At 41.2% G+C, this 24,126-nt stretch overlaps 1 protein-coding gene across 2 annotated transcripts in view; it reads right to left on the bottom strand.

Annotated features, from left to right (window-relative positions):
• Positions 1-24,126, bottom strand: part of GALNT7 (polypeptide N-acetylgalactosaminyltransferase 7) — a 148,024-nt gene that overhangs the window by 50,644 nt on the left and 73,254 nt on the right. For both annotated transcript variants that reach the window (XM_058720892.1, XM_058720893.1), the window contains exon 2: positions 15,552-16,012. In XM_058720892.1, coding sequence (XP_058576875.1) covers positions 15,552-16,012 — 461 coding nt within the window. The remainder of the gene's footprint in view (positions 1-15,551; positions 16,013-24,126) is intronic.

Consider the following 24,126-nt stretch of genomic DNA (forward strand, 5'->3'; position numbering starts at 1 on the left):
GAGACTCAGAGAGGGCTACGTGGGGTGTGCTCTCAACTCATTCTATATGAGGACAGAGATATGAGAATCAGTAACAAAAGTGTATACACATATATTGTACTTTATAATGAACGCTGATGAGAAACCTAAGACTTAATTCAACTGTCTTGTAGAGTTAGCTTTTTCTGATTTCGTTGTGTATCTATTTAAAGTTTTACATTCATGGGGTGCCTGGGTGGCTCAGTCGGTTGAGTGTCTGACTTAAGCTCAGGTCATGATCTTGTGGTTCATGAGTTTGGGCCCCACATGGGGCTCGGTGCTGACAGCTCAGAGCCTGGGGCCTGCTTCGGATTCTGTGTCTCCCTCCCTCTGCCCCTCCCCGACTCATTCATTCTCTCTCTCAAAAATAAACATTAAAAAAATTAAAGTTTTATAATTATTAGAATAGGAATAATAAGCACCATCTGATTACTCAGGTATTATTCCAAAGATATTCTTTCAAAAATGGAAGGGTAGGATGAAGTGAAAAAAAAAATTAAAGGATCCCCTCCAGTTGCTAGATTTTCCTCATTAAAAATTTGGTCCTGGGGTGCCTGGGTGGCTCAGTCGGTTAAGCATCTGACTCTTGATTCTGGCTCACGCCATGGTCTCAGGGTTTGTGAGTTGGAGCCTTGCATTGGGCTCTGGTACTGACAGCTTGGAGCTATTCTGTCTCCCTCGCGCTCTGCCCTTCCCCCACTTGCTCTCTCTCAAAATAAAAATAAACCTAAAAAAATTTGTCCTAAGACTAATTTTTACTTCATAACTTAATTACAATACATAGGATAAAATACCAATAAAATGGCTTTTTTTTTTTTTTTTTTTGGTCTAGTAATTTGCTAAAGAGTAAGGTTTTGAATGGAATGGCTTAGCACATGTGCCGAACCAAAGAGCTGGCAGTTTGGAAGCTAACTTAGCTCATCTGTATAATGGCTGATCAGAAATTACCACGTTACTGCTATTGGCCTCATTTTATGATGCACTTAGATGACGTATTGATATTTATCCTAGTATTTGCTCTAGACTTTAATAAATATAAATAACTTCTCGGCCCTCTGCTGTGAATTCCTGAAATACCAAAAAAATGCTCAATACAAAAATATTATTATAATGAAGTATCTGGCCAATACATTGTTGAACTTTGAATCCTTGGTCTGAATCCCTGTTTACTCCCATGAGATAATTTCTGAATCATTTAAATGATTATGATAATAAGCTACTCCGAATTTGGAGGCTGGCTGCATCGTACCGTCTAAAAACATTTCTGTCCCAGGAATGGTAAGGCTGGCCATTTTTTTTTTTATTACTTTATCCATCAGTCCCACGTAATTAGTCCGGTGATAGGATCTCATACTATCAGGTCATCTACCCTTCTGTAATATAAAGTTCTTCTTTATCAGTTAATTAAAATAGCGTTCAATTAAGTTTTGGATTAGGTAAGCATCTTAATTATCTGAATCGTCACTAACCATGGAATCTGGCGAAACTTCCCATGAATCAGGTAGAAGAATTCCAACTTAACTTTATAAAATAACATTATGATCTGTCAGTGATCAAACCGAAGACTTGAACGTGACAATTGTTTTTCTGAAGGCTCATTTTTATTATTTATCTAATTTATTCTAAAATCTATGATGGCGCTGCTTGAAGTATGATCCACACAGATCCCTAGCGTCCCCAAGACCCTTTGACGAGCTTGGTTAGGTCAAAATTATTTTCATGATATTATGACCTCGATGCCCTTTTCACCGCGTTGACACTTACTGTGATGGGGCTTGGGCGGATACAACGGCTGGCATCCCAGCACAAATCAAGGTAATGGCACCAAAAGGTACTTGTGTTCATGATATTCCTCATCAACACACAAAACAAAAACAATGCCATCTACACGGAATGTCCTTGATGAAGCAATAACTCTTCCTAGAGTTTTAATTTATTAATTTTGTTAAGCCCATGCCTTCTTAATATTCTGTGAGACAAAACGGGAACGATGCCAAAAGGACTTCTGCTACAGATCTAACTATGATGGTTGTGGCAAGGAAAAGCACCTGTGTAACTGAGTTCCAAGGTGAACTCGTCAATTTTCTCACAGCCTGCAATGTTCACTTGAAAGACGCAGTGGATTAAACTAAGGTCACTCAGACGCGGTTATCTGGCATTTTCTCAAATGTGAATGAAAGGAACCTGTCACTTCAAGGAAAACAACTGACATCATTTGTTTCTGAGGATAAAACTTGAGCTTTCGAGCAAAACTTAGGATTTTGGAATTATGCCAGCCTCCCAGGAGATAAAGCCATTTCTGATGAGACCGATGAGGCTATATATAATGAAAGTGTCAAATTTCATTACAGTTGAGTATTTGGAAAATCTGCATTACGCGGGATGCTAATATTTGGAAGATCTGCGTTACTTGTGATACCAGTATTTTCCCAGTGACGAACACATGATGTTACATCACTCGAGGGGAGAAGGCTCACTAACGTGCAAGATACACTAACAACAGAGTATTACTGTTCACCGGTATGGTTTCAGATTCTACGCTGCGACTACTACTACCTGTTGCGTTTTGGTACAGTGTCAAGGAAGAATATCGACAATTATCTGAAAAGGCGATTAGAATTACTCGTCTTTTCCAATTACGTGTATGTGCGAGGCCAGATTTTCTTCATGGATTTCAACCAAAACGACATACGAGCATAGACTGAATGTATTAGTAGATACTGGAGTCTAGCTACCCTCCAGAAGCCAGGCATTAAAGAAATCGGTAAAAATGCAGAATCATCCCACTCTTATCATACTTTTTTATTTTGGAAATTTTATTTTTCAAGAAATGTGTTAACATGTCATGGGTTTATTATTAATTGAATAAAACTTCCGCTTGACTTTCAATATGGTCAATTTTGATAGGTAGGGCCCGCGTAATAAAAGCCTAATAATGTGGGGCTGTTAGTAATTTCTAAGCATGCAAAAGGGGCCTGAGACCAAAAGGTGAAGAACTTTTGGTCCATAGGATCCGAACAGGCCGTCACTCAATAGGTATTTTGTTCTATGTTTTACTTTTACATCATTCATTCTGATACCTGCTGATACGTAATTAAAATATCAGTGCTTTCAAAAATAACTAAAAAAAGAAAGTATCAGTGCCTTACAATCGTCCTAATAAGTATATTATAAAATTATCTTCACAGGTTAATATATAAGCATTGTCAATATTTTTCCTACTACTTAGAATAATTCCCTCCAACAAGTATTAGTAATTATCCAGATTTTTTGAACAAAAGGGCGGGGGGATAGAAATAAGAGATAATTCAAGAGGAGAATGGGTTGAACAACTTAGAAAAACGTTCAGACAAAATGCACCAAATTCTGAAAGTGTCATCAGTGGCCACCACTGACTGAAAGGTGGGATTAGATAAAAGGCAGGATTGTTTTGTTTTGTTTTAAATAGTGGAATAAAGGGTGGCTCCCTGCATCGAACCCCCCGGTATTTGTTACACAGAAAAAAAAGTGAGAGAAAGAGGTATCCTATATCTGTGAATGATTACTGTAATGCCACTGCTCATCTTCAGATATATTCTGCCATGATGTAGCCCAAGGCCCCTCACAGAACCCTCCAGTATGTAACAACTGATTGCATTTTACCAAGGACCAGGTTTTCCTATTTGTTTGGCTCATTCGATCAACCTGTGCTTATTCTTATGCACAATGCTATAAACATGATCTTGGTTCCTTCCATTGTATTACCACCACCACCCCCCCCCCCCAATGTTACCTTAGAGCCTTTTAATCAGGGGAGAGATTTTGCCCTACCTGGGACATGTGGCAAACTCTGGAGACATGTTTGTCTTGTCACAACCAGAGACAGGGGTGTGTGTGCTACTGGCATCTAGTGGGTAGGTGACAGAGATGCTGATATACATCCTACAATGACAGCCCCCGTGACAAAGAATGTGATAGAGCGGAGACTGAGAAACCCTGACTTAGAGGGGAAAAAAAAAGGTCTGCAAGAATGAAATAGAAAGTCTTTGCCTTTTACCTTTTCCTAACTTTCTCCGTTTTTCCCTTTAAGAAAGTTAACACACTGTGGTGTCCGGTAACGTAACCCCTTGGCCATTGATTAGTTGAGCATCACCAACAAGGCAGTGTGCTCTAGAAGCCAGATTTTGAATCCCGGAGCCACCATTGTACAGTTACATGACCTTCAGATTACCTAGTCCTCTGAGCCTCAGTTATGGCACCTAAAAATACAGTGGAAAAAAAAAATATATGAGGTTTCAATATGGTGATAAAGATTGGAGATAGTGCATTAAAGCCCCTAGCACGCTGCCGGACATCCAGTAGGTGCTCAATAAATGGACAATAATGCTATTGATCCTGTCATTTAATGAGGACCTTCTATCTTCACTACCTGCTACATCAGAGAAAGAAGGGAGCAAAGCACCGTCACAGTGACAGAACTAATTCCGTGCAAGTGGAAGACATGCTTACACTGCATTTCAAGTGACTGAGAAATCTTTCCAAAAAAACCCCCAAAAACAAAAAAACGCCCTACATATAAACAACTATAAATAAATGCCCAATGGCTGGAACCTGCCCTTCTGTGTCTTTTTAGGTCTATGGCGTATGTCCCCCAGCACACCCTTAACTCCAACCCGTCCTGCCCCGGCCCCCCACCCCCAATGTCAGGCATATGACTGTGGAGGCAGAGGCTAGCGTCACATGACAGAAGACAGAGAAGGTTAAGAAGTAGCCAGATCTAATCTAGATGGCTTCACTGATTGAGTTTGTGCTTCTTCTTTGCTTGATTTTAAGTAAGACGACCTGGGGGCACCTGGGTGGCTCAGTCGGCTGAACGTCCAACTCTTGGTTTCCGCTCAGGTCATGATCTCACGGTTCAGGGGTTCAAGCTCTGTGTGGCGCTGTGTTGACGGCATGGAGCCTACTTGGACTGTCTCTCTCCCTCTCTGCCCCTCCTCTGCGCGCACACTCTCTCTCTCTCTCTCAAAATACACACACTTAAATTTAAATAAGTACCTGATGGTACTTTCCTAATAAGATGTGGTTCACACACACCTCAACAAAAACTTCTATGAAAGAGTTTTTCTGTTTTCCTTCAATCCTCCTTTCCTATTCTCTCATTCAGAGAAGAAAGAAAGGGATAAAGATCTTCCCAGGAAGGGACCCGCACCAGCAGCCCTGTAGCAGAGTGTGTTGGGGCTCTGGAGGGAGCTCCTGCCTCACAAAAGATGAAACAGCAGCCGGCCATTCACATTTGCTTTCGGTGAAGACTTTACAGCTCTTTCCTTTAAAGAGACAGCAGTGCATCTCCAGGGTCTTAACATGCAGTTTAGATGCTCAAATCTTTCTCCAGAGCCCTTTAGCCTGGCTTTTGATTTGCTCACTGGGACCTGCTATCCTGAAGAATGAGTGGATATTTTTCTTTTGGTTAGAATGGCAGTGCTCATTCTGAAATAAGTTACTGGGTTATTAAAAATGTGATTTTCCTCCTACACGTGGACTACGTTTTGGAGAGTGGAATCTCCCTGTCTGATGGCATGAGGAGGAAAGCAAAACTATGGGCCATTTCCTAGTGATACGCTAGAAGGTATTACTGAATTTAAACTGCGGTTTTACATAATTTTAACTCACGCAATTACCTTGACTGCTTTTTACTTCTTAGCATGTCCACCTTACATGTCGCAAGAATGATAAAAAAACAATTCTATTCATGACATACTAAGTGCATTTTTTACATGGTCAGCTTAAAGTGAGCAAAGGTAGGTTATAAGTGCATTTAAAATTTTTTTTTTGAATATTTATTTTTTTGAGAGAGACAGACAGCACGAGCTGGGGAGAGGCAGAGAAAGGGGAGACACAGAATCCGAAGCAGGCTCCAGGCTCCGAGCTGTCAGCACAGAGCCCGATGCGGGGCTCGAACCCACAAGCCGTGAGATCATGACCTGAGCTGAAGTCGGACGCTTAACCGACTGAGCCACCCAGGTGCCCCTATAAATGCATTTTAAGAGTTGCATAACAAATTATTCATCTTACTACTTCTACAATCCTTGCTTAAGAAAAAAATATTGGTACTCGATGATCCTGCTTTACAGCTCTGTCCAGGGACTTGTCTTTACCCTGAGGGAGTGGTCAAAATTGCTCCACAGACTGAGGAGTAGATATCAGTTGGAAACTCAACCAAGAGGAAGGAAGGTTTTAAGCTGGTTCAACCACTTTTAAAGATTGTCATCTCTCCCAGATCCTACTTTTTGCTTCTCTCCCAAACTGGTCCTTTTTATCAGATATCCCAGAGGTATCTGCATGTGTATGTGTGAAAGGCGTGAGGCTGTCATCTGTGGTTTTTATAGCTTATCGTGGCAGTAGTGAGTTCTGGCTCTAAACTGGGCAAAGTTTTTCCTGAGTTCTGGCTCTAAACTGGGCAAAGTTTTTCCTGAGTGTGTGGCCCAACGAGAGTATTCCCTTACTGAGCGCTATCTTCCAGAATGGTTGTGGGGTTTCCAGAATAAATAAGGGGTAAGGTTCTTCTTTTCCTTAAATGTTGATTTATGTGTGGCTTAGCAGTTAACCAGTTTCATGTACATAATTTATCTTAAATGTGGAAACACCTTATAATGACTTTGCAATCATACTATGCTTCTATGTCCAGAAGTTTAGCTCTAACTACCATTTAGGTAAAAATTCAGACACTTCTGCTACACTACTAGATAGGCAGACAGACAACTCCCGGTAAAACTCTGTTTTGCAAAATCATGTATTTTAAAAAAAAAAAAAAGGAAAGGAAAAGAAAATAGGACTTAAAGGAAAAATAGGGACAGGACCAGACCACTCAAAACTGAGGGAATGTTGGGACCACATTCCCCGAGGAAAACAAAATCAATCAGTGTAGTTAAAAATCACCACTGACGTGTGCACTTAGCACCAAAGGCCTCCTTTGCAGGCTGTAAGCCCACAGCTTGTGTTTTCCTTCCTGTAGGTCCCGGGACCTTCACCAATCAATTTCCTCTCAGCTTCTTTGGATGCACCGGCAGCTTCCCTGGACAGCTTAATATAGTGGCAAGTGTAGTGCATCTTGAAGCCATTAAACCCCCCATTTCTTGCCCGAAAGAAAAGTATTTCAGCAGGATTGTCGGCTTTGTTCTTAAGGTCTTCATAAATATATTGCTACGGTGGCCACTTTGTGAGAAGCCTCGCCCTCGATCACTTCCAAACATTAACATGCAGGAGCTCTAGGAACCGTCAGGACTTCCCCACTGAATTGATACCATTTCTCTTACTCACTGAACACACGAGAGCCCACATGCATTAAGGAGGCACACGCTGTAATGAGCAGGCTGTAGCTAATGGTCCTGGCTGCATCTGCCAGTCTGAGCTGCTAAATTACCAGAGCGGGTCATGCCAACCCTCTGCGGGAAGGGCTGTGTGTTCTGACAGCCACGCTGCGCGTGGCAGGCCTGGATCTACGTCTGGAACTCTCCTTGGTGAGGAAGTGATAACCTTGTGGCAGAGGACAAGGACTAAACACTTTGAAATGATTGGTAGCTCCAAAACTGAGATGCTTTAGTAGGAGAGGGAACAAAAACCATCCCTGAACCATGGCAGTGCTCCTCATGGGTGGGAAACTTATCATAAAGAGGATTCAAAAAAAAAAAAAAAAAAAAAAAAAAAGGCAAGATTTTCCTGAAATTGTCATTGGGATGTTATGGGATATCTAGTGGTGCCTCCTTATTTTTTTCTTTTTTAAAAATATTTACTTTTGAGAGAGACAGACAGACAGACAGATAGTATGAGCAGGGGAGGGGCAGAGAGAGAGGGAGACACAGAATCTGAAGCAGGCTCCAGGCTCTGAGCTGTCAACACATAGCCCGACACGGGGCTCGAACCCACAAACTGCGAGATCATGACCTGAGCCGAAGTCGGATGCTCAACTGACAGCCACCGAGGGGCCCCTCCATAAATATTTTTCTAACTAGCCTGCAGGGAACTTATTCTGAATTGCTGGTTGGGGGCGGAGGGCTGTGAAAAAAACAAAAACGAGCAACCTGAGTCTATAATTTTTCATCAGGCATATCTTACAGTTTTGTAAGGCTCGTGGTGGGGATGAGAGGGAGGGGGTCGCAGATAAGGGCAAGGGAAATGAAGCTAAGTCCCCTTTTAAAAGAGCAACTTGGAAAATGACTAAAGAATGGGAAGGACCTTCTCAACCAAATGAGGTCTTGGCAGGAGAATCTCGCGAGCAAGGGAAGTGAGCCATCCCAGGACTCTAGCAAGGAGAGAGGGGCACTCCAGATGGCTGCTACTCTGGTAATCGTGGCTTAGAGCACATTCCCTCCATTTCCAGGTTTTGTAGGCTCACTTTATGAACGTGCTACCTTCTCAACTGCTGTTGAAATTGGGGTGACATAAGTTACCCCCGATCTCTGTAATAATTCCGCTTGGGCTAAATCCATGTCGTTAGCCAGGAGCTTAGACAAAAATCAGCTGTGCCACCATCATTGAGAAAACTCTGAAGTGCAAAGTGTGTGTGTGTGTGTGTGTGTGTGTGTGTGTGTGTGTGTGTGTTCATATGTAGGTGTTTAAAGGAAAAGGAAAAAGAGAAACTAAGCAACACAGCACAACTTATTTTTAAAGTTAATCTGGAAAACCTCTGAACTCATAAAAAGTAGCTTCTGAGGGCAAGCATTTTCAAGCCAGTTAGAAAGTAATATTTTTGGGACAAAAAAGAAGGAATATGTCCATCATGGGTCATCTGAAAGCAATTTCAAATGTGCTTCTTATGGCCTGGATCTAAGGTTGCCAAATTGTGGTTTGAAAAATGAGACATATCTTGGGCCATCTATGAGAGAAAAGGACAACGTGTTAATAATTGTGATCAGTGCAGTGTGAACGGGGTCCACCATATATTATGATAATAGAATTTGGGACAAAGTGCTGAAATACATGTGCATATATACACATATACACAGGTATATATGTGCATATACACATATACATGTATATATAAATATATATATGATTTACATATTATTCTAATAATTCGTTTTGACCTCTTATGACCAGCTCCTTAGAGTTTTAGTTACCTCTCACTGAAACCTACGGGTTGTACGTGGAAACTGAAATTTAAAAATAACTATATCATTTCAATTAACTCAATGTTTTAAAAATAGCATCTGCTTTTTCTGAATTTTTTATTTTAATGTTTTATTTTCAAGAGAGGGAGAAAGAATATGCACAAGCCAGGGAGAGCGAGAGAATTCCAAGCGGGCTCCACACCCACAACCGTGAGATCATGACCTGAGCTGAAACCAAGAGTTGGACACTTTACCCACTTAGCCATCTGGGCGCCCCCAAAATAGCATCTGTTTTATAAATTATAGCACTATATTCTAAACAAACACATCAGTGAGTGAAAGCTGTTAACACGAACAGAGAAAGAAAAAAGCTCATGATCACAATTCACCTTAAAATTAGAGTAGAAGCATGAATATTTTGCTATCAGGTAAGAAGACAACTGTTTGGTATATAAGTCATGAGTGTAAATGTAAAATATCTTTAAAAAAAAACCCTTCAATTTCCCACAGACAAGCTTAAGAAAGGTATTCGCAATTAATCATATTAACATTTGTATAGCTCTTAGAATTTTTGGAGCACTTTAACATCTTTGTAAATGCAATGAAGATAGCTTTCTACAAAATAAAAATGCAATTGGTGTGTAGGTAGGAGGAAAGGTTAAATATTAGAAGCAGATGAATTTGCTCAGCAAGTCAAAATATTTGATTCATTTGTTTGAAACAAAATAGCTCAGATGATATACACCTCTGATTGTCTGCCTTCTTGGGCAGAAAAAGGGCAAGAATAATTTCCATGTATTTGTATCAGCAGCTAGTTCATAGTCGGGGAAAGAAAATCCGGAGCTTTATTTCAAGGAAATCGAACATGTTCACAAACAGACTTTTCTACCTCTTCCCAGGAACAGGCTCCTCATCCTGATGGGTTGGTTCTGCATGAATTCATCTAAAGCTGGGGGGCAGGGCGCCTGGGTGGCTCAGTCATTAAGCATCTGACTTCAGCTCAGGTCATGATCTCACAGTTTGGGAGTTCAAGTCCCACACCTGGTGAGCTCCAGCCCCGCTTCGGGTGAGCCCTGCTTTTCTCTTTCTCTCTCTCTCTGCCCCTCACTCACTAGTGCCCTCCAAATGAATAAACAAACAAACAAACAAACAAACATATATATAAAGCAAGCAAGCAAGCAAGCTGGAGGGGAAAAGTGGTTTAGATAACTGAGCTCTGGGCAGAGCAGTGGATAGTGCCATCCTTTGTGTTACTGCCCTTGGATTTATCTTTGATTCCTCCTTCCACTCCGTCAAGCTGCCAAGACCCACTGATTCTAACTCTTCTATTCTCTTACCTCAAGTCTCCTTCTTCTGGTTCTGTAATCTTCGCTGAAGTTCCGGCTCTGATGCTACTAACCCACCAACAGGTCTCCACTCCCAATCTACTCTTGACACCTTTACCAGTCTGATATTCCTCAAGTTCTCTTTGTAACCTTCAGCGGGTCTTTCCTGACCACCAGTCGGTATAGACTTTGTGAATGGCACTGTGATCTTCCGCACATGACCAAACCTATCGTACCAGCTTCTCTACATATACTTCCTGATCCAAGTATGCTATACCACTTGCTTTCTTTCTTCCTAGTCAATGCCTACCTTTACGTCTTCTTTCTTCCTAGTCAATGCCTACCTTTACGTCTTCTAAACTTGTAACTCTTCCTGGGGAAACCCTACGCATCCTCCAGGCTTTGCTTTGGTGTCCGCCCCATCAAACTTTTTCTGACTCTCCCGTAACTTGACATGCCCCTCACTCCTCTGAACCATATCATTTTGCTCAGCCCTGTCCTACGACCCATATGCTATGTATTTCTTGCCCTTCTCCCCAGGGGCAGAAGGGGAGCCCCCTGAAGGCAGGGACTGTATTTTGTCTTTGCTGTATTTTGTCTCCTGATGGGTTAGCACAGTGTGTTGCTCATTGGAGATACTCAATATCTGTTGAACTGCGAAGAAAACGGAATGTGTTTTTTATAGAAAATATGTGTGAAGGCAGGTGAAGTCATCCTTGGATCAAGTCTCTAAAAAAGAAGCAGGCCTCCAGTTCACTCAAAATACAATTACTCACTCTTTTAACGAGCAATCAACAGCCAGTAAATTACTCAGCCAGTGCATGTAATTCAAAGCTGTAACATACATAAGTATGAGTCATGTTGGCAGCTGGGCAGTTCTGTCCTGCTTCTAAGGTAGAGAACATTCATCTGAAAAGCCTGTGGAGCAGCCACAAGAATGAACAAGTTAACCACAGGGTCAGATGCCACAGCTGGACAAACAGCCCCAAAGCTTGGTTTCTAAGTTTGGCAGGTGGCTCATTTAAACGTCTGATGGAAGCAAGAAAACAAGGCTGATAAGGTCTATCTGCCAAAGCTGCAGAAAGTCAGCAACACCAAGCCAGTCTCTGGTGGGCTCTGTGTAGCGTATTTTCCGTGAGGGATGCGCGTGAGGGACCCTGTGTCTGTGTGATATGGATGCATGCTACGTTTTCAGTATGTTTCCACTAAAAGAAGAAAAGTGCTAATACGCAAATTGGATAAGACGCCAAATTTAGGGATGTTTTGTTTGTTGTCGGTCTGTTTATAAATTCTTAAGACTATTTACATCCTAATTTATGAATAACTCTTAGAAATTGTTATTCTACACTGAATTTTCAGTGTTCAGAGAGGAACGAAGCCTATCTCTCTTTTTTAACTCAAGTTTAAAAAATAATCTGGACTCAGTTAAAAAAAAGTTTCGGGGGGTTATAATGTTTTGAGTATTTTGAAGCATAAAAAAAAAAAAAGGTGTTCTCACTAACATAGAAATATTTAAGAGGGGCTTAGGAGCATTTGATGAGATAGCCTTGGGTCCTTTGGCTTGACTGGGGACACAACCCTTACAAGAATGATACACAGAAACATGCAATATCCTATTTCTAAGCACTTATGCAAGACAAAAGAACATGGAAAACAATCAGCCGATGACATGAAAGAAGGAAGGGAGGGAGAGGAAAGTAAAGAAGGAAGGACAGATGCAATGAGGAGAGCAAGAAAGAAAGGATGGGGGGAGAGGGAGGGAGGGGGAGGGAGAGGGAGAGGGAGAGGGGGAGAAGGACATTATAGGAGAGCAAGGAGGACCCAGAGAGATGGGAGGTTCGAGAGGCAATTGCTGTGTCCAAAACATTTATCAAAGGAGAGGTGAAGGCTTTGCCATCATGGAAGGTACAAGTAGAAGTGAGATGAAGATAAGGCCGCGTGTGACATTTACATTTTCCAAAAAGCCAACAGAGGACCTCAAACTTAATAGTAACTGAAACCATTAAAATTTTGACATGGAGATATGTGATCTGAAGAAAGTACCACCACAGTAATACAAAAATCATAATAATGAAGTCAAGAACACTTAAGTTTCTAACACCAGGCCTGTGAAAAAACACTTTTAACCTATTACGTCATTTAACTCTAGTGCCAATCCTGGGAGACAGGTGTTGTTAGACCCATTTTAAGGATTAGGTAACTGAGGGTTAGAGAGGGTAAGTAACTGATCTAAGATCTCACATCTGGTAATGGAGCCAAGGTTTGAACCCAGCAGATTCCATTCATTCATTCACTCGTTCATGGTCTCAACAGATATTTACTAACTGGGTGTCAGTTACTGAAAGACAGTCAATAAACAACTAAATAAATCAGGATCTATATAAATTTGATAAATTATAAAATTAGACAAATACTATGAATGAAATGGCCAGACAGCGGTATTAGAAAATAAAGCATGGCATTTTCAACTAGGCAGCATGGTTGGAGAGGTTCCACTGAGACCTAAACAATGGCAAGGAGCCAGCCACAAGAAGGGGAAAAGCATTCAAAGAGGAGGGAAGAACACATCAAAGAGACCGGAAAAGGTCAGCCTGGCTAGAGCATGCTGGGCCAGGCGGCACAGTAACAAGAGGAGGTCGTCAAGGGAGGGAAGGGTTGAGGCTGCTGGCTAGAAGTCGGGGTTATATTTAAGTGCACTGGGAAGGCAAAGCATTGTTGAAGATAAGCTAGATCTGTGTGGTTCAAAATACCACACTGGCTTCTGTGTGAATATGGAGGAGGAGAAACCATGAAGGAGACTCCTACAGGATTCCAAGGGAGACGATGGTGGCTTGGAGTTGGGTGGAGGACTTGGGTGAATGCACCTCAGAAATAATCGGAGACATATTTTGGTGACAGGAGCTAGAAGCCTTGCAGATTAGAACGGATGTGAGGGGTGAAGGACAGGGAGACACAGAGGCAGACTCTAATCCTGTGTGCTTCTGCATTATAAGACATTTGATTTTCTTAGCATATTTCTTATATGGAAAAACGAGCTAGATTTATATTGGTGTTTTTAACAATCTTTTATAAATAGTTCACGTGCTAAAAATCTCTGTTTCTACACTTAGCTCACCCACTGACTGTAACAACGCACTGAGGCATATCACTTGTGAAAAGACATACGGTGAGGTGAGGTGAGGTGAGGTGAGGTGAGGTGAGGTGAGGTGAGGTGAGGTGTGGTGGAAAGATAGGGCTTTCACACCAAACCGCCTTGCGCTGAACCACGGGGCAAATACAAAGAAGTCAGAGCTCCAAGCTTCAGACTTGACTTACACAGGTAAGAACTCTCTCACAGTTTGGTTGTGAGAATTGAGAGAAACTATAGTAAGTCCTGGCAGGGAGTAGAGAGTCAATAAATGTTACTCGCTGCCCACCTCCTTCCCTTCCCTTCTCAGTGATGAGAATGCCATCAATAGGTTCTCAGAGAACCTTCTACAACACAGATCAACAGTATGATTAAGTGCTATATTTTAGTTAACTGGGACACACTCCAGATAAGGGACTGCAGAGCCTCTTCTGGGTCCTAAAGAATACTGGCGTGGCAGTTCCAACTTTGTTAAGAGCCACCCTTAGCCCCTGACTGGGGAGGTACAGGACACCCAGTTAAATTCAGGCTTCAGATAAACATCAAAGTATAAGTATGTCCCATACACTGTTTGGGATATATTTAGGCTGAATGTTTTTCATTGTTCATCTAAAATTCAAATTTAACGGGTGTCCCTCTATTTTTATTTGCTAAATCTGGCAACCTTATGACTAGGCAAGCCTCTACTTTGATTTGGAATAAATTGAACCAGGAGAATTCTTCCTTCACAGTCCCTTGAGATGTTCTAGCTCTTCTCTGGAAAAGAGGTTAGGTATCTCACCACCATGGTTCTATACTTCTATTCCTCCAACTTTCTTTGCACATTTCATTCACCCCATCTCACTCTTACAATAAATATATGAATGGGGGCGCCTGGGTGGCTCAGTCGGTTGGGCGTCCGACTTCGGCTCAGGTCACGATCTCGCGGTCCGTGAGTTCGAGCCCCGCGTCGGGCTCTGGGCTGACCGCTCAGAGCCTGGAGCCTGTTTCAGATTCTGTGTCTCCCTCTCTCTGCCCCTCCCCCGTTCATGCTCTGTCTCTCTCTGTCTCAAAAATAAATAAACGTTAAAAACAAACAAACAAACAAAAAACAATAAATATATGAATGGCCAAAGTCTACTAAGTAGGACTACGTTAGGTATAGAATCTTTTCAGTGACAGTGACAAAAGAATGCAGCGACAGTGACAAAAGGGTCTGCATGTGTGTGCATAAAGGTGTCAACCTCTTAAGATAAGGATATATGAACAACACAGCAGAATACATTGAGAGTTTTCTAGTAGCATGGAATTAAATTTGCATCCATGTTAATGGAGGCTACTTAGATCCTGTATGAGTATAACCTGTTCAGAAAAAGCTTTGAGTTCATCCCATAACCACTGCCTATCACAAGTTAAGAGCTGGAAATCCTTTATTTTAAATCAAACTACATGAAAATAATGTGAAAGTTTATCTGTTTGGGCGCTCCTTTTGCATATGCTCAAGAGTTTCAATTTCCAGTTGCAGTACTGAGAAAAAGAATTAAGGGAAACATCAGTATCTAGTTAATTATGTAAGACTTCTAAAGCAGCGTTACTATTTGTTATTATTCCACAACAAGACAAGGAGCTTGATCCAGAATGAAAATCAACACATCAAGAAAGTTTTGTCATTAAAAAATTGTCACTTGTACTAAACAAAGTATTTAACGGTTGGTTTACACTTTGGTACAAGTTCACGTTCTCATTGTGGATTGGTAACAAAAAATTCACAGACCCGTGCCAGTCCAGCGACATTTGCGTAGCACTGATGTAAAACCCCCAGAATTTTATATGTCATACCTTCAATCTAATGGCATAAATGAAGTGATCTCCTCCTTCTGGCCATTTTGCGGACCGAAGAGCCTTTTACCTCCTTGAAATAAAGGCAAAACTATTTTCTCCATCCTAACAACCTAACTAAATATCTATCAAAACAATAGTTGCCCCAGTTTTAGAAAGAAGAGGATGTGTGCTTACTCTTCTTGTCGTAAGTCATTGACGCTGCGGTCCAGTGAGATCATGTCACTTGCCACCATGTTAAATCCAAACTCTTTAATGCTGGCTTGAACTGCATGTTTGAATTCTGGTCCCAAAACCAATGGCTTGGCTTTCTCTCCAGGGCCACCAACCACTCCATGAGGCTCAGGTTCTTTGGGTTCAAAGTTACCGAGGATCCCTGGGCGTAGCACAGGATCTCGGTAGGTGAATGTCTGAGGCTTAAATGTGAGATACTGCCTCTGTATTATGTCTTTCTGGTTATCTCCTCCAGCATGGCGCTCTTGTTCATTTCTCGCCTTGTTTTTTCTTCTAATAGACTCTAAGTCCACTTCTACTCCTTCAACATGAGGCCATGGTACCACAGGTTTGAATCTGTCATCCCCAGGAGCTAATCCATTGCCTCCTCGGTTAGGCATGGGGTTATTGACATCTCTGTCTTCCTATACAAAAGGGAGGGGGATATACAATGAGTACATGAAGGCAAACCACAGCAGAGTTTATGATACGAATTTTCATGTTCATAAAAGGCTGAGGCAACAATAAAATGATTTAAAATGTTAAACAGAAGCAGGCTATTGATCAGGACTTCCCATTAAAAGATATCTTTTGGTGGGGGGAGGACATCCCAAGAAGGACTCTTTCTTTGCCTTACCATTCCAAAATAAATGAATGGATGCATTTTTTTTTTTTTTTTTTACTTCTCCCCTTCTAAAACAAACTTTCTATCAAAGACTTCTTAATAAAGCACATAGTTATGGATTAAAGCAATGGGATTCTAGGAACTTTGACAAAAAAAGGACATTTAATAGGTCATGTACAATATGTGGTTTTCCCAGATGTCTGGTATATGATAAATAGAACTATTTGTCAGTAATACAGCCATATGGTGGCAGTGGTGTTAGATGTCACCCATCACTAGGCTGGCTTCGTGCCTCTAATGGCAGAGGGAAAGGCAGGGATATGCAGTCAGTATTTTCTACTGAGTGAGAGTGTAGCTGAATTCAGAACTATAAAAAAATGAACAAAAACGCTAATGACTAAGCAAGTCAGTTCAGGCTTTTAGACCACACCCAATACCTAGTTTGCCCCATTCCAGAGGCAGCCCAAGTCAAAACAGCTTTTGCACATCAGGATATTCCTTAAGGGCCGCCTCGCTTTTCTGTGTGGACCTTCCTCATCACCAATGCCAAGCTTTCCGTCAGAAATCCTGAGTGCTTCTGCTTCTGAGCTATTCTATGTGAAGTTTTTGCTAAATCGCTACCGTTCTTTGCACAGAGCAGTGTTTCTCAACATTAGCATCACCTCAGTGGCTTTAGACAATCCTGAGGTCTGTGTCCCACCCCCCTCAGGCTTTGTGATTTAATTGGTCTGGGCATTCAGAGTTTTAAAAGCTCCCCAAGTGATTTTACTATGCCTCCAAGCTTGAGAACCTCTACCTTAAAGGAAGAGCTGCGAGCTATAATTAGACAAGAGGATTATTGAGTATGCACAGCTGGGGAGGCAAGGTGAACTTAGAACTGCAAAATAGGCTAGCAGGTCGGCCGTTTCACTGCACACTACAATTATCTGATTCCTTCATAGATTCATAATCGAGTTAGTGCCATCGGACCAAGACGTGTCGACAGTGGTAGAGCTACCTTGAAGAGTTAAGTTTAAAGACTTTATTTTAAAGAGTACAGAAGGTGCCAGGTATGATGTTGCGGCATAAGATGCTATCTGCTGGCAGTTCTAGAAACAAAGATCTCTTCAGAAAGCCAGTTAATCTGGGTTGCCCGGGTGGTTCAGTCAGTTAAGTGTCCGACTCTTGGTTTGGCGCAGGTCATGATCTCGGGCTTCATGGGTTCAAGCCCCGCATCGGGGTCTCTGCTCTCAACGTGGAGCCGAGTTTGGATCCTCCATCCCCCTCTCTCTCTGCACCTCCCTTGTTCACGTGCTCTCTCTCTCTTTCAAAAATAAACCAAGAAAAAAAAGAAAGAAAGAAAGAAAGCCAGTAAATTCAAATGTGAACTTAGTTCAAGAGTTGGTAATAAGGGCTAACGATTGATTTGAGGGGTGTCAAAAAGGAATTAAAAAAAAAAGTCTTTGTTTAGGTAATGCAAGCACATGATAGAAAATTCAAAGGATCAAAAAGGGCATATAGTGAAAAACAAGTTTTCCTACCCCCCTTCTATAGAGGCAACCATAGCCAGCACTCAGTGAATCTTTCTAGAGACGTTATATGCATGTATAAACGTACATATGTATGTGTAACACAACATTTTAACATGGGATGTAGATTTTAATTGGCTCATTAATTAAAAAGGAAACCTGTACGATGTTACAAGTGGTTCAAAGGTGAATCCAAAGAACAAATATCTAAATATCAAGAATAGGGCGCCTGGGTGGCTCGGTCGGTTAAGCGTCCGACTTCGGCTCAGGTCATGATCTCACGGTCCATGAGTTCGAGCCCCGCGTCAGGCTCTGTGCTGACAGCTCAGAGCCTGAAGCCTGTTTCAGATTCTGTCTCCCTCTCTCTCTGCCCCTCCCCTGTTCATGCTCTGTCTCTCTCTGTCTCAAAAATAAACGTTAAAAAAAAAAAATTAAAAAAAAAATATCAAGAATACTGCAAAGAATTTACAAATAGACACAAAACTGGTAACATCGGTTAATATCTACAAGGCAATAACCAATTGTACTCCACGGTACACAATTTCAATTTCAGTGGACACGAATCTTTTGCATTACCATCAGTTTTCCATCATTTCTAGCACTGTAAAACAGCCCAAAGATACTGAAAGGGCAAGATAACCTAGAAGCTGAGCCCGATAGTACACCTAGTAATCTTTTGGGCCCATTTCAAAGCTTCTCCAGAATGTTCCTCCTGTAACACAAAACTAATTATAAAATTCACACTCAGCCTGATTACAGAAATGTGATACCTTTCTTCAGGCATGTGTAGGTAGATAAGGCTTCTGGATCAGCCTTCTAATCTTCACACACCTCAGGAGCAAGGACTTAGCTGGAGCCTAACCTGTGAGCCCTACTGACTCCAATGATGGAAAAAGTGTTCCATGTCTCCAATTCATCTCCTGGCTCTTTCCAGAAGAGAAGCGTTGTGGCAGTGTTGTAAGGAAATTCAAATAGAAAAATCATTACAAAACTCTAAGGTACTGGACCCAAACTGTTGATGTTGAACGAAGTATAGCACATACAGAAGAAAGACAGTCTCCCCAACCCCAACTTTTCACATCAAGACTCTACTGAGTCATTAACTGGAAAGGTAAAAAATGAGGAGAAGAAAATGCCAATAAATACAGAAAAGTAGATTGGACAGGTCATTGGATGTCAACATCCATAACCATAGCATCCACTCTGTATGTTGCCTAAAATTCCATAAAGGGAAAAGTGCATATTGGAAGAGTATGGCACACAATAGTACCTAAAATCATAGTATGTGAATAAATGCATACTATGGTTTAAGCTGGCCTACGCTAATGCAAAACTTGCAAATTTAAATATTTCTCAAATTCGCCCACCCCAACAAGAGAATATTTAACGGATTTAAATGTCATGCTTATCTTCCTCCAAAAGTTGATCTTTTCTTTAAGGGTTCTCTTATATTCCACTCTTGGTGTCCTTTCTAGTTCTCTTAGAAGTCTACCTATCATTCCAGGGGCACCTGGGTGGCTCAGTCGGTTAAGCAACCGACTTCGACTCAGGCCATGATCTCACGGTTCATGGATTCGAGCCCCGCATCGGGCCCTGTGCTGACAGCTCAGAACCTGGAGCCTGCCTTGGATTCTGTGTCTCCCTCTCTCTCTGCCCCTCCCCAGTTCACACTCTGTCTCTGTCTCTCAAAAATAAATAAAAATGTTGAGAAAAATATTTAGAAGTCTACCTATCATTCCACCTTTATTCTGGGTTAGGTCATTCTTTTCCAAGCATCACGACCCGATTTACACTGACCATTCCTGCATCCCATTTCCTCAGCCCACATCACACTTCTGATCTCCAAACCTTACAGTTGGTTGCTTCCTAAATTTCTACTTATATCAATCTAGTACCTAAGTTTAAGATACCCCAAACTGAACTTACATTTACTTCACATCACAAACCCATTTCAATTACTGTCTTCCCTACTTTGGAAACTGGAAGCACCATCCACTCAACTGATCAGATCCAGAGCCTGCATTTCATCCACAGCTTCTTGTTCTCTTTTATCTACCCTACTGGTATCTAATCAATCACTAATACCTATTAATTCCTATTGTCTTTGTAGCTCCTGAATCTGGCCACTTCTCTCCATTACCCTCACTGCCACTGTTTGAGTTCAGACCACCCTCACTTCTTAACAGGATTACTATAAAAGTGATAACTGATGACTACAAACACTATGTTCTAAGTATTTCATATATATATGCATATATATTTCATATATTCCATATGTATTTCATATATTCCATATGTATTTCATATATATATTTCATATATATATATTCAAATATATATTCCTATATATATTCCTATATATATTCCTATATATATATGAAATATATATATTCCTATATATATATGAAATATATATATTCCTATATATATATGAAATATATATATTCCTATATATATATGAAATATATATATTCCTATATATATATGAAATATATATATACATATTTTTTTTTTCACCAAGAGTTGGTTCTGTGATTACCATCCCTATTTTACTGATAGAAAATCTGACAGAAGGGCGTTTGGGTGGCTCAGTCAGTTAAGCGTCAGACTTCAGCTCAGGTCATGATCTCATGGTTCAAGAGTTCGAGCCCCGCATTGGGGTCTGTGCTGACAGTTCAGAGCTCGGAGCCTGGAGCCTGTTTCGGATTCTGTGTCTCCCTCTCTGTCTCTGCCCTCCCCACTCATGCTCTGTCTCTGTGTCTCTCAAGAATGAATAAACGTTAAAAAAAAAAAAAAAAGAAAATCTGACAGCGAAGTTACTTACCATCAGAATCAGTACATCGTGGGGCCAAAATGTGAATCGAGAAGTCTGGCTCAAGAGTCCATGCTCTTAACCACTCTACTGTAGTGCTTCTCATTTTAATGCATGCACTTACTGTCTCTCTTCACTATTTATTCTACACAGCAGCCATAGTGACTTTCCTAAAATTCAAATATGACCATGTTACTTTCCCAATTTACAACACTCCACTGCTGGTCCACTTCCCTCAGGAGAGTTTATATTCTTTAACCAGGTTAATAAAGCTTTTCAGGGTCCAGCCTGCACTTACTTCTTCACCATACCCTCTAGAGGAGGAGTTAGTTAGCTTTTTCTGTAAAGGGTCAAGTAGTGAATGTTTCAGACCTTGCAGACCACAGGGTTTCCAATGCAATTATTCAAGTCTGCCATTATAATGCAAAAGCAGCCACAGATACATAAATGAGTGGGTATGGCTGTGTTCCAATAAAACTTTACTTACAAAAAGACAGGCAGTAGGATGGATGTAAAGCCACCACTCCCTCCCAACCCCTGCACTAGACTAAGTTCTGTGAAAAGGTAGGCGCCATGTCTAAAGTGCGCACCATCGCATTCCCAGTGCTTACCCTGGCACATCATTCCTCAATTATATTTACTGAATAAATTAACGAGTCGCCAAATTTCTCCTTTGGTTATGAGAGAGACTCTAAGAAGAAAAGGAAAAGAGAGAATGGAGAATATGGAATGGGGAAGAGGGGCTTGGATCCCTCCAAGCCAGAAAAACTGAATTTGCTCACTTCTTGAAGCCTGTTATGTCATTAAATCTGAAAGCAAATAGGAGAATGGCCTAACCCCAAGCCAATTAAAAATAGTCATGTCAAATCTTAATGTTATAGGATTCAAAAAATGGCCACAAAGCAGTGTAACACTCAATTTCCCCAAGAAGGAAAACTACATAGTACTTCTTCCTAAGCATGAATGAGAATCAGTAGATGCCTTTGTGACTCACTGGTACTATATCATCTTCATAAGCACAAGCTGATTTACTCTATGGTCAAAAATCAATAAATCACTGTTGACTAGACATGGAAAAGAGACTCGGTAGATAACTGCTTAAGATCACTATGTTCCTAAAGGTGGAAACTAAAAAGGATAATCACTCATCATCAGACGGAACTATGGGATTATCAGAAATCAGGTCAGACTATTTACTTTCCATCTTACAATTTACAAAGTTCCCCCTTCACCCCCAGATTCTACTTATGTGTGGTATTTTTCCAAGATGGCCATGCCTTGGTAGGAATATGAATACAAGGGGATTTAGAGAAATAGTCTTGAGATATAAGCTTGTTTGGATTTCAAATTATAGGTGAACCTAGAAGACTTAAGCTCTCATTGACAAGCTTCTGCAGTCACATGGTCGCCTGAGAAATTATAATTTAGCTTTAGGAAGTAGTCACCGCTAACAACATTCACACTATTTGGTTATCATGCTGCATGAGCCACAGAACTTAAAAACATAAGTCAAATTTAATTTTACGGTTTAAAAACCCTCTTGATAAAAAACACTTTTAATTAGAAAAATTACATCAGCATCTTTTCTCTAGCTCCACTTTCCTCTGCTCCTTCTAGGTGAGTAACGGGGACAAAGATCAGGGACAGAGGTAGTAAAAACAAGGACGTGCCTAAGTTCAGAAGACACAGGGTATGCCTGTACGCTGGACCTCTCCAGACTCTCATCATATGTGGCAGAAGGTGGATGGGAGAGTGGGTGCTCCAGCCTCGGTATCCTTGTCTCTCTCTGATTAGCTAGAGCTGGATTCTTAGCTAACTCATCCCCGCTGACGTTTTGTGCTGACTGAATTCCATTCACTCTTGCTCCTTTCAGAGGACTGATAGTGACTGCATTGGGGGGTGGGGTCAGTGGCTCTGTTGGTCATGAGAGGAGGGGCAGGGGTCAAGTGATTTGTCTGTGTTTAATTAGAGCTGAAACTAGAAAACTCCAAGGTTAAACCGAGACCTTACCAGTCCTTCAATTCCTAAGAGGTTCTCCCTTATGGCAAGAGACCGATTCCAAGTATGTTTGAAGACCCATAAACTAGGAAGAGATTTTAAGGCCAATGGCAAGGCCTCTGTTAGCAACTCGGGTAGAATTGAAAATGGAGAAGGGTGTGAGGGTGTGTATCACCCTTCTGAAAGAAACACACTCACATAGTAGGGATTTCTATTCTCTACTCCCCTACGACCCCTTTGTAAGTACCAGGCCAGGTTATAAACCAAAAGGTAACAGAATAGAGAAAACAACATTTGACATCACAATAACGGCCCCACTGAAAGAAATCCAGGTCAGCACCTCTAATACTATGTTAGGCTTTGGCAGGGTAGCAACTAGTCACAGGCTAAGCAAAGTACTGTACAGTAAGCCAGACTGACCCAGACTTCGTCTAGGCACCACAACATCGAGACTGGACCGTGGAGACCAGCCTATCACATATAGCTAATGGTTAGTCCTTTTATTTTCTCTCAAAACTTACGATACCCTACGGCAACCATAGTTACAAATGGGTAAGTTAGTGTGGTTGTTCTAACCACCTAATGGAAAGATTTTACCAGGTTCATACGGGGGCATTCTGAGTCAATTAAATGCCACCCCTCCTTAACCAAATAAGCAAAATACAAAGTGCAGTATATAATACAGATCTATCCTGTACTATTGTGAACACTACTGAAATTAACAGGTGTTCTCCTAAAAAGTTGACTAGGTCATAATTTGAACATTCAGTCATCTTAATAAAAGAGAGATTGCCATTATAAAAGAGCCTCCCAATAAACTCCATAGCTGTGCAACTAGTCGGTTTTTGCAGATTTGGATTTCCATGCATATCACATGTTATTTCTGCGTCGACATAATTTTCTGAAGATCTCTGCACATCTTGAATAATCACGGTCAACAACAGAATATCTGGATATGGCAAATTTTAAGTCTTGGGCTCTTTTCAAAATTCAAAACAAAATTTAGCTCGACCAAAGTAAATGATTGAATTGGTGAAATTATAAAATCTACTTTTAAAAACCAGGTCAATGCATTGCATTTTTAAAGGTATCAGGCTAAAGTACAAAGTCCTCAGTAATAAACATTTTCAATTTTCAACATAGAAGTTCAAACCGTAATTGAAAAAAGGGAGAGTTCACGCAAAATCCTTCTCCATATGAATACTATTATCCCTAATGTTCTATGTCGCAAATGTGAAATGACCATTCAGCACCAGTAGTTCAAGCCAGCAGTTCTAAACTCAGGAATCGGCTCCGGATAAATGCCCCCGCAGTCCTATGAATATTTCTAACACTGCTCTTCCTGAATTGCCTTAATATCTGTTTACATGCTTCTCCCAGTCAGACTGAGGGCTCTTTGAAGACAGTGAGTATGGATCTGCGTGTCCCCACACAGGGTAGACAGTAGGTACCCAGTTCATGTTCGTCACAGACTGAGTAAAGGGAGAACACTGAGCTGTGGGTCATCTCTTCCTATGTTAACGGAATGTAAACGAACTTTGGAGCCACTGTCTTGTGCCACTGCTTGGCTTGATTTAAGCTAGCATTTTGAGAATC

Source organism: Neofelis nebulosa, chromosome 3 (assembly GCF_028018385.1).
Source record: "Neofelis nebulosa isolate mNeoNeb1 chromosome 3, mNeoNeb1.pri, whole genome shotgun sequence".
Classification (NCBI taxonomy): Eukaryota; Metazoa; Chordata; class Mammalia; order Carnivora; family Felidae; genus Neofelis; species Neofelis nebulosa.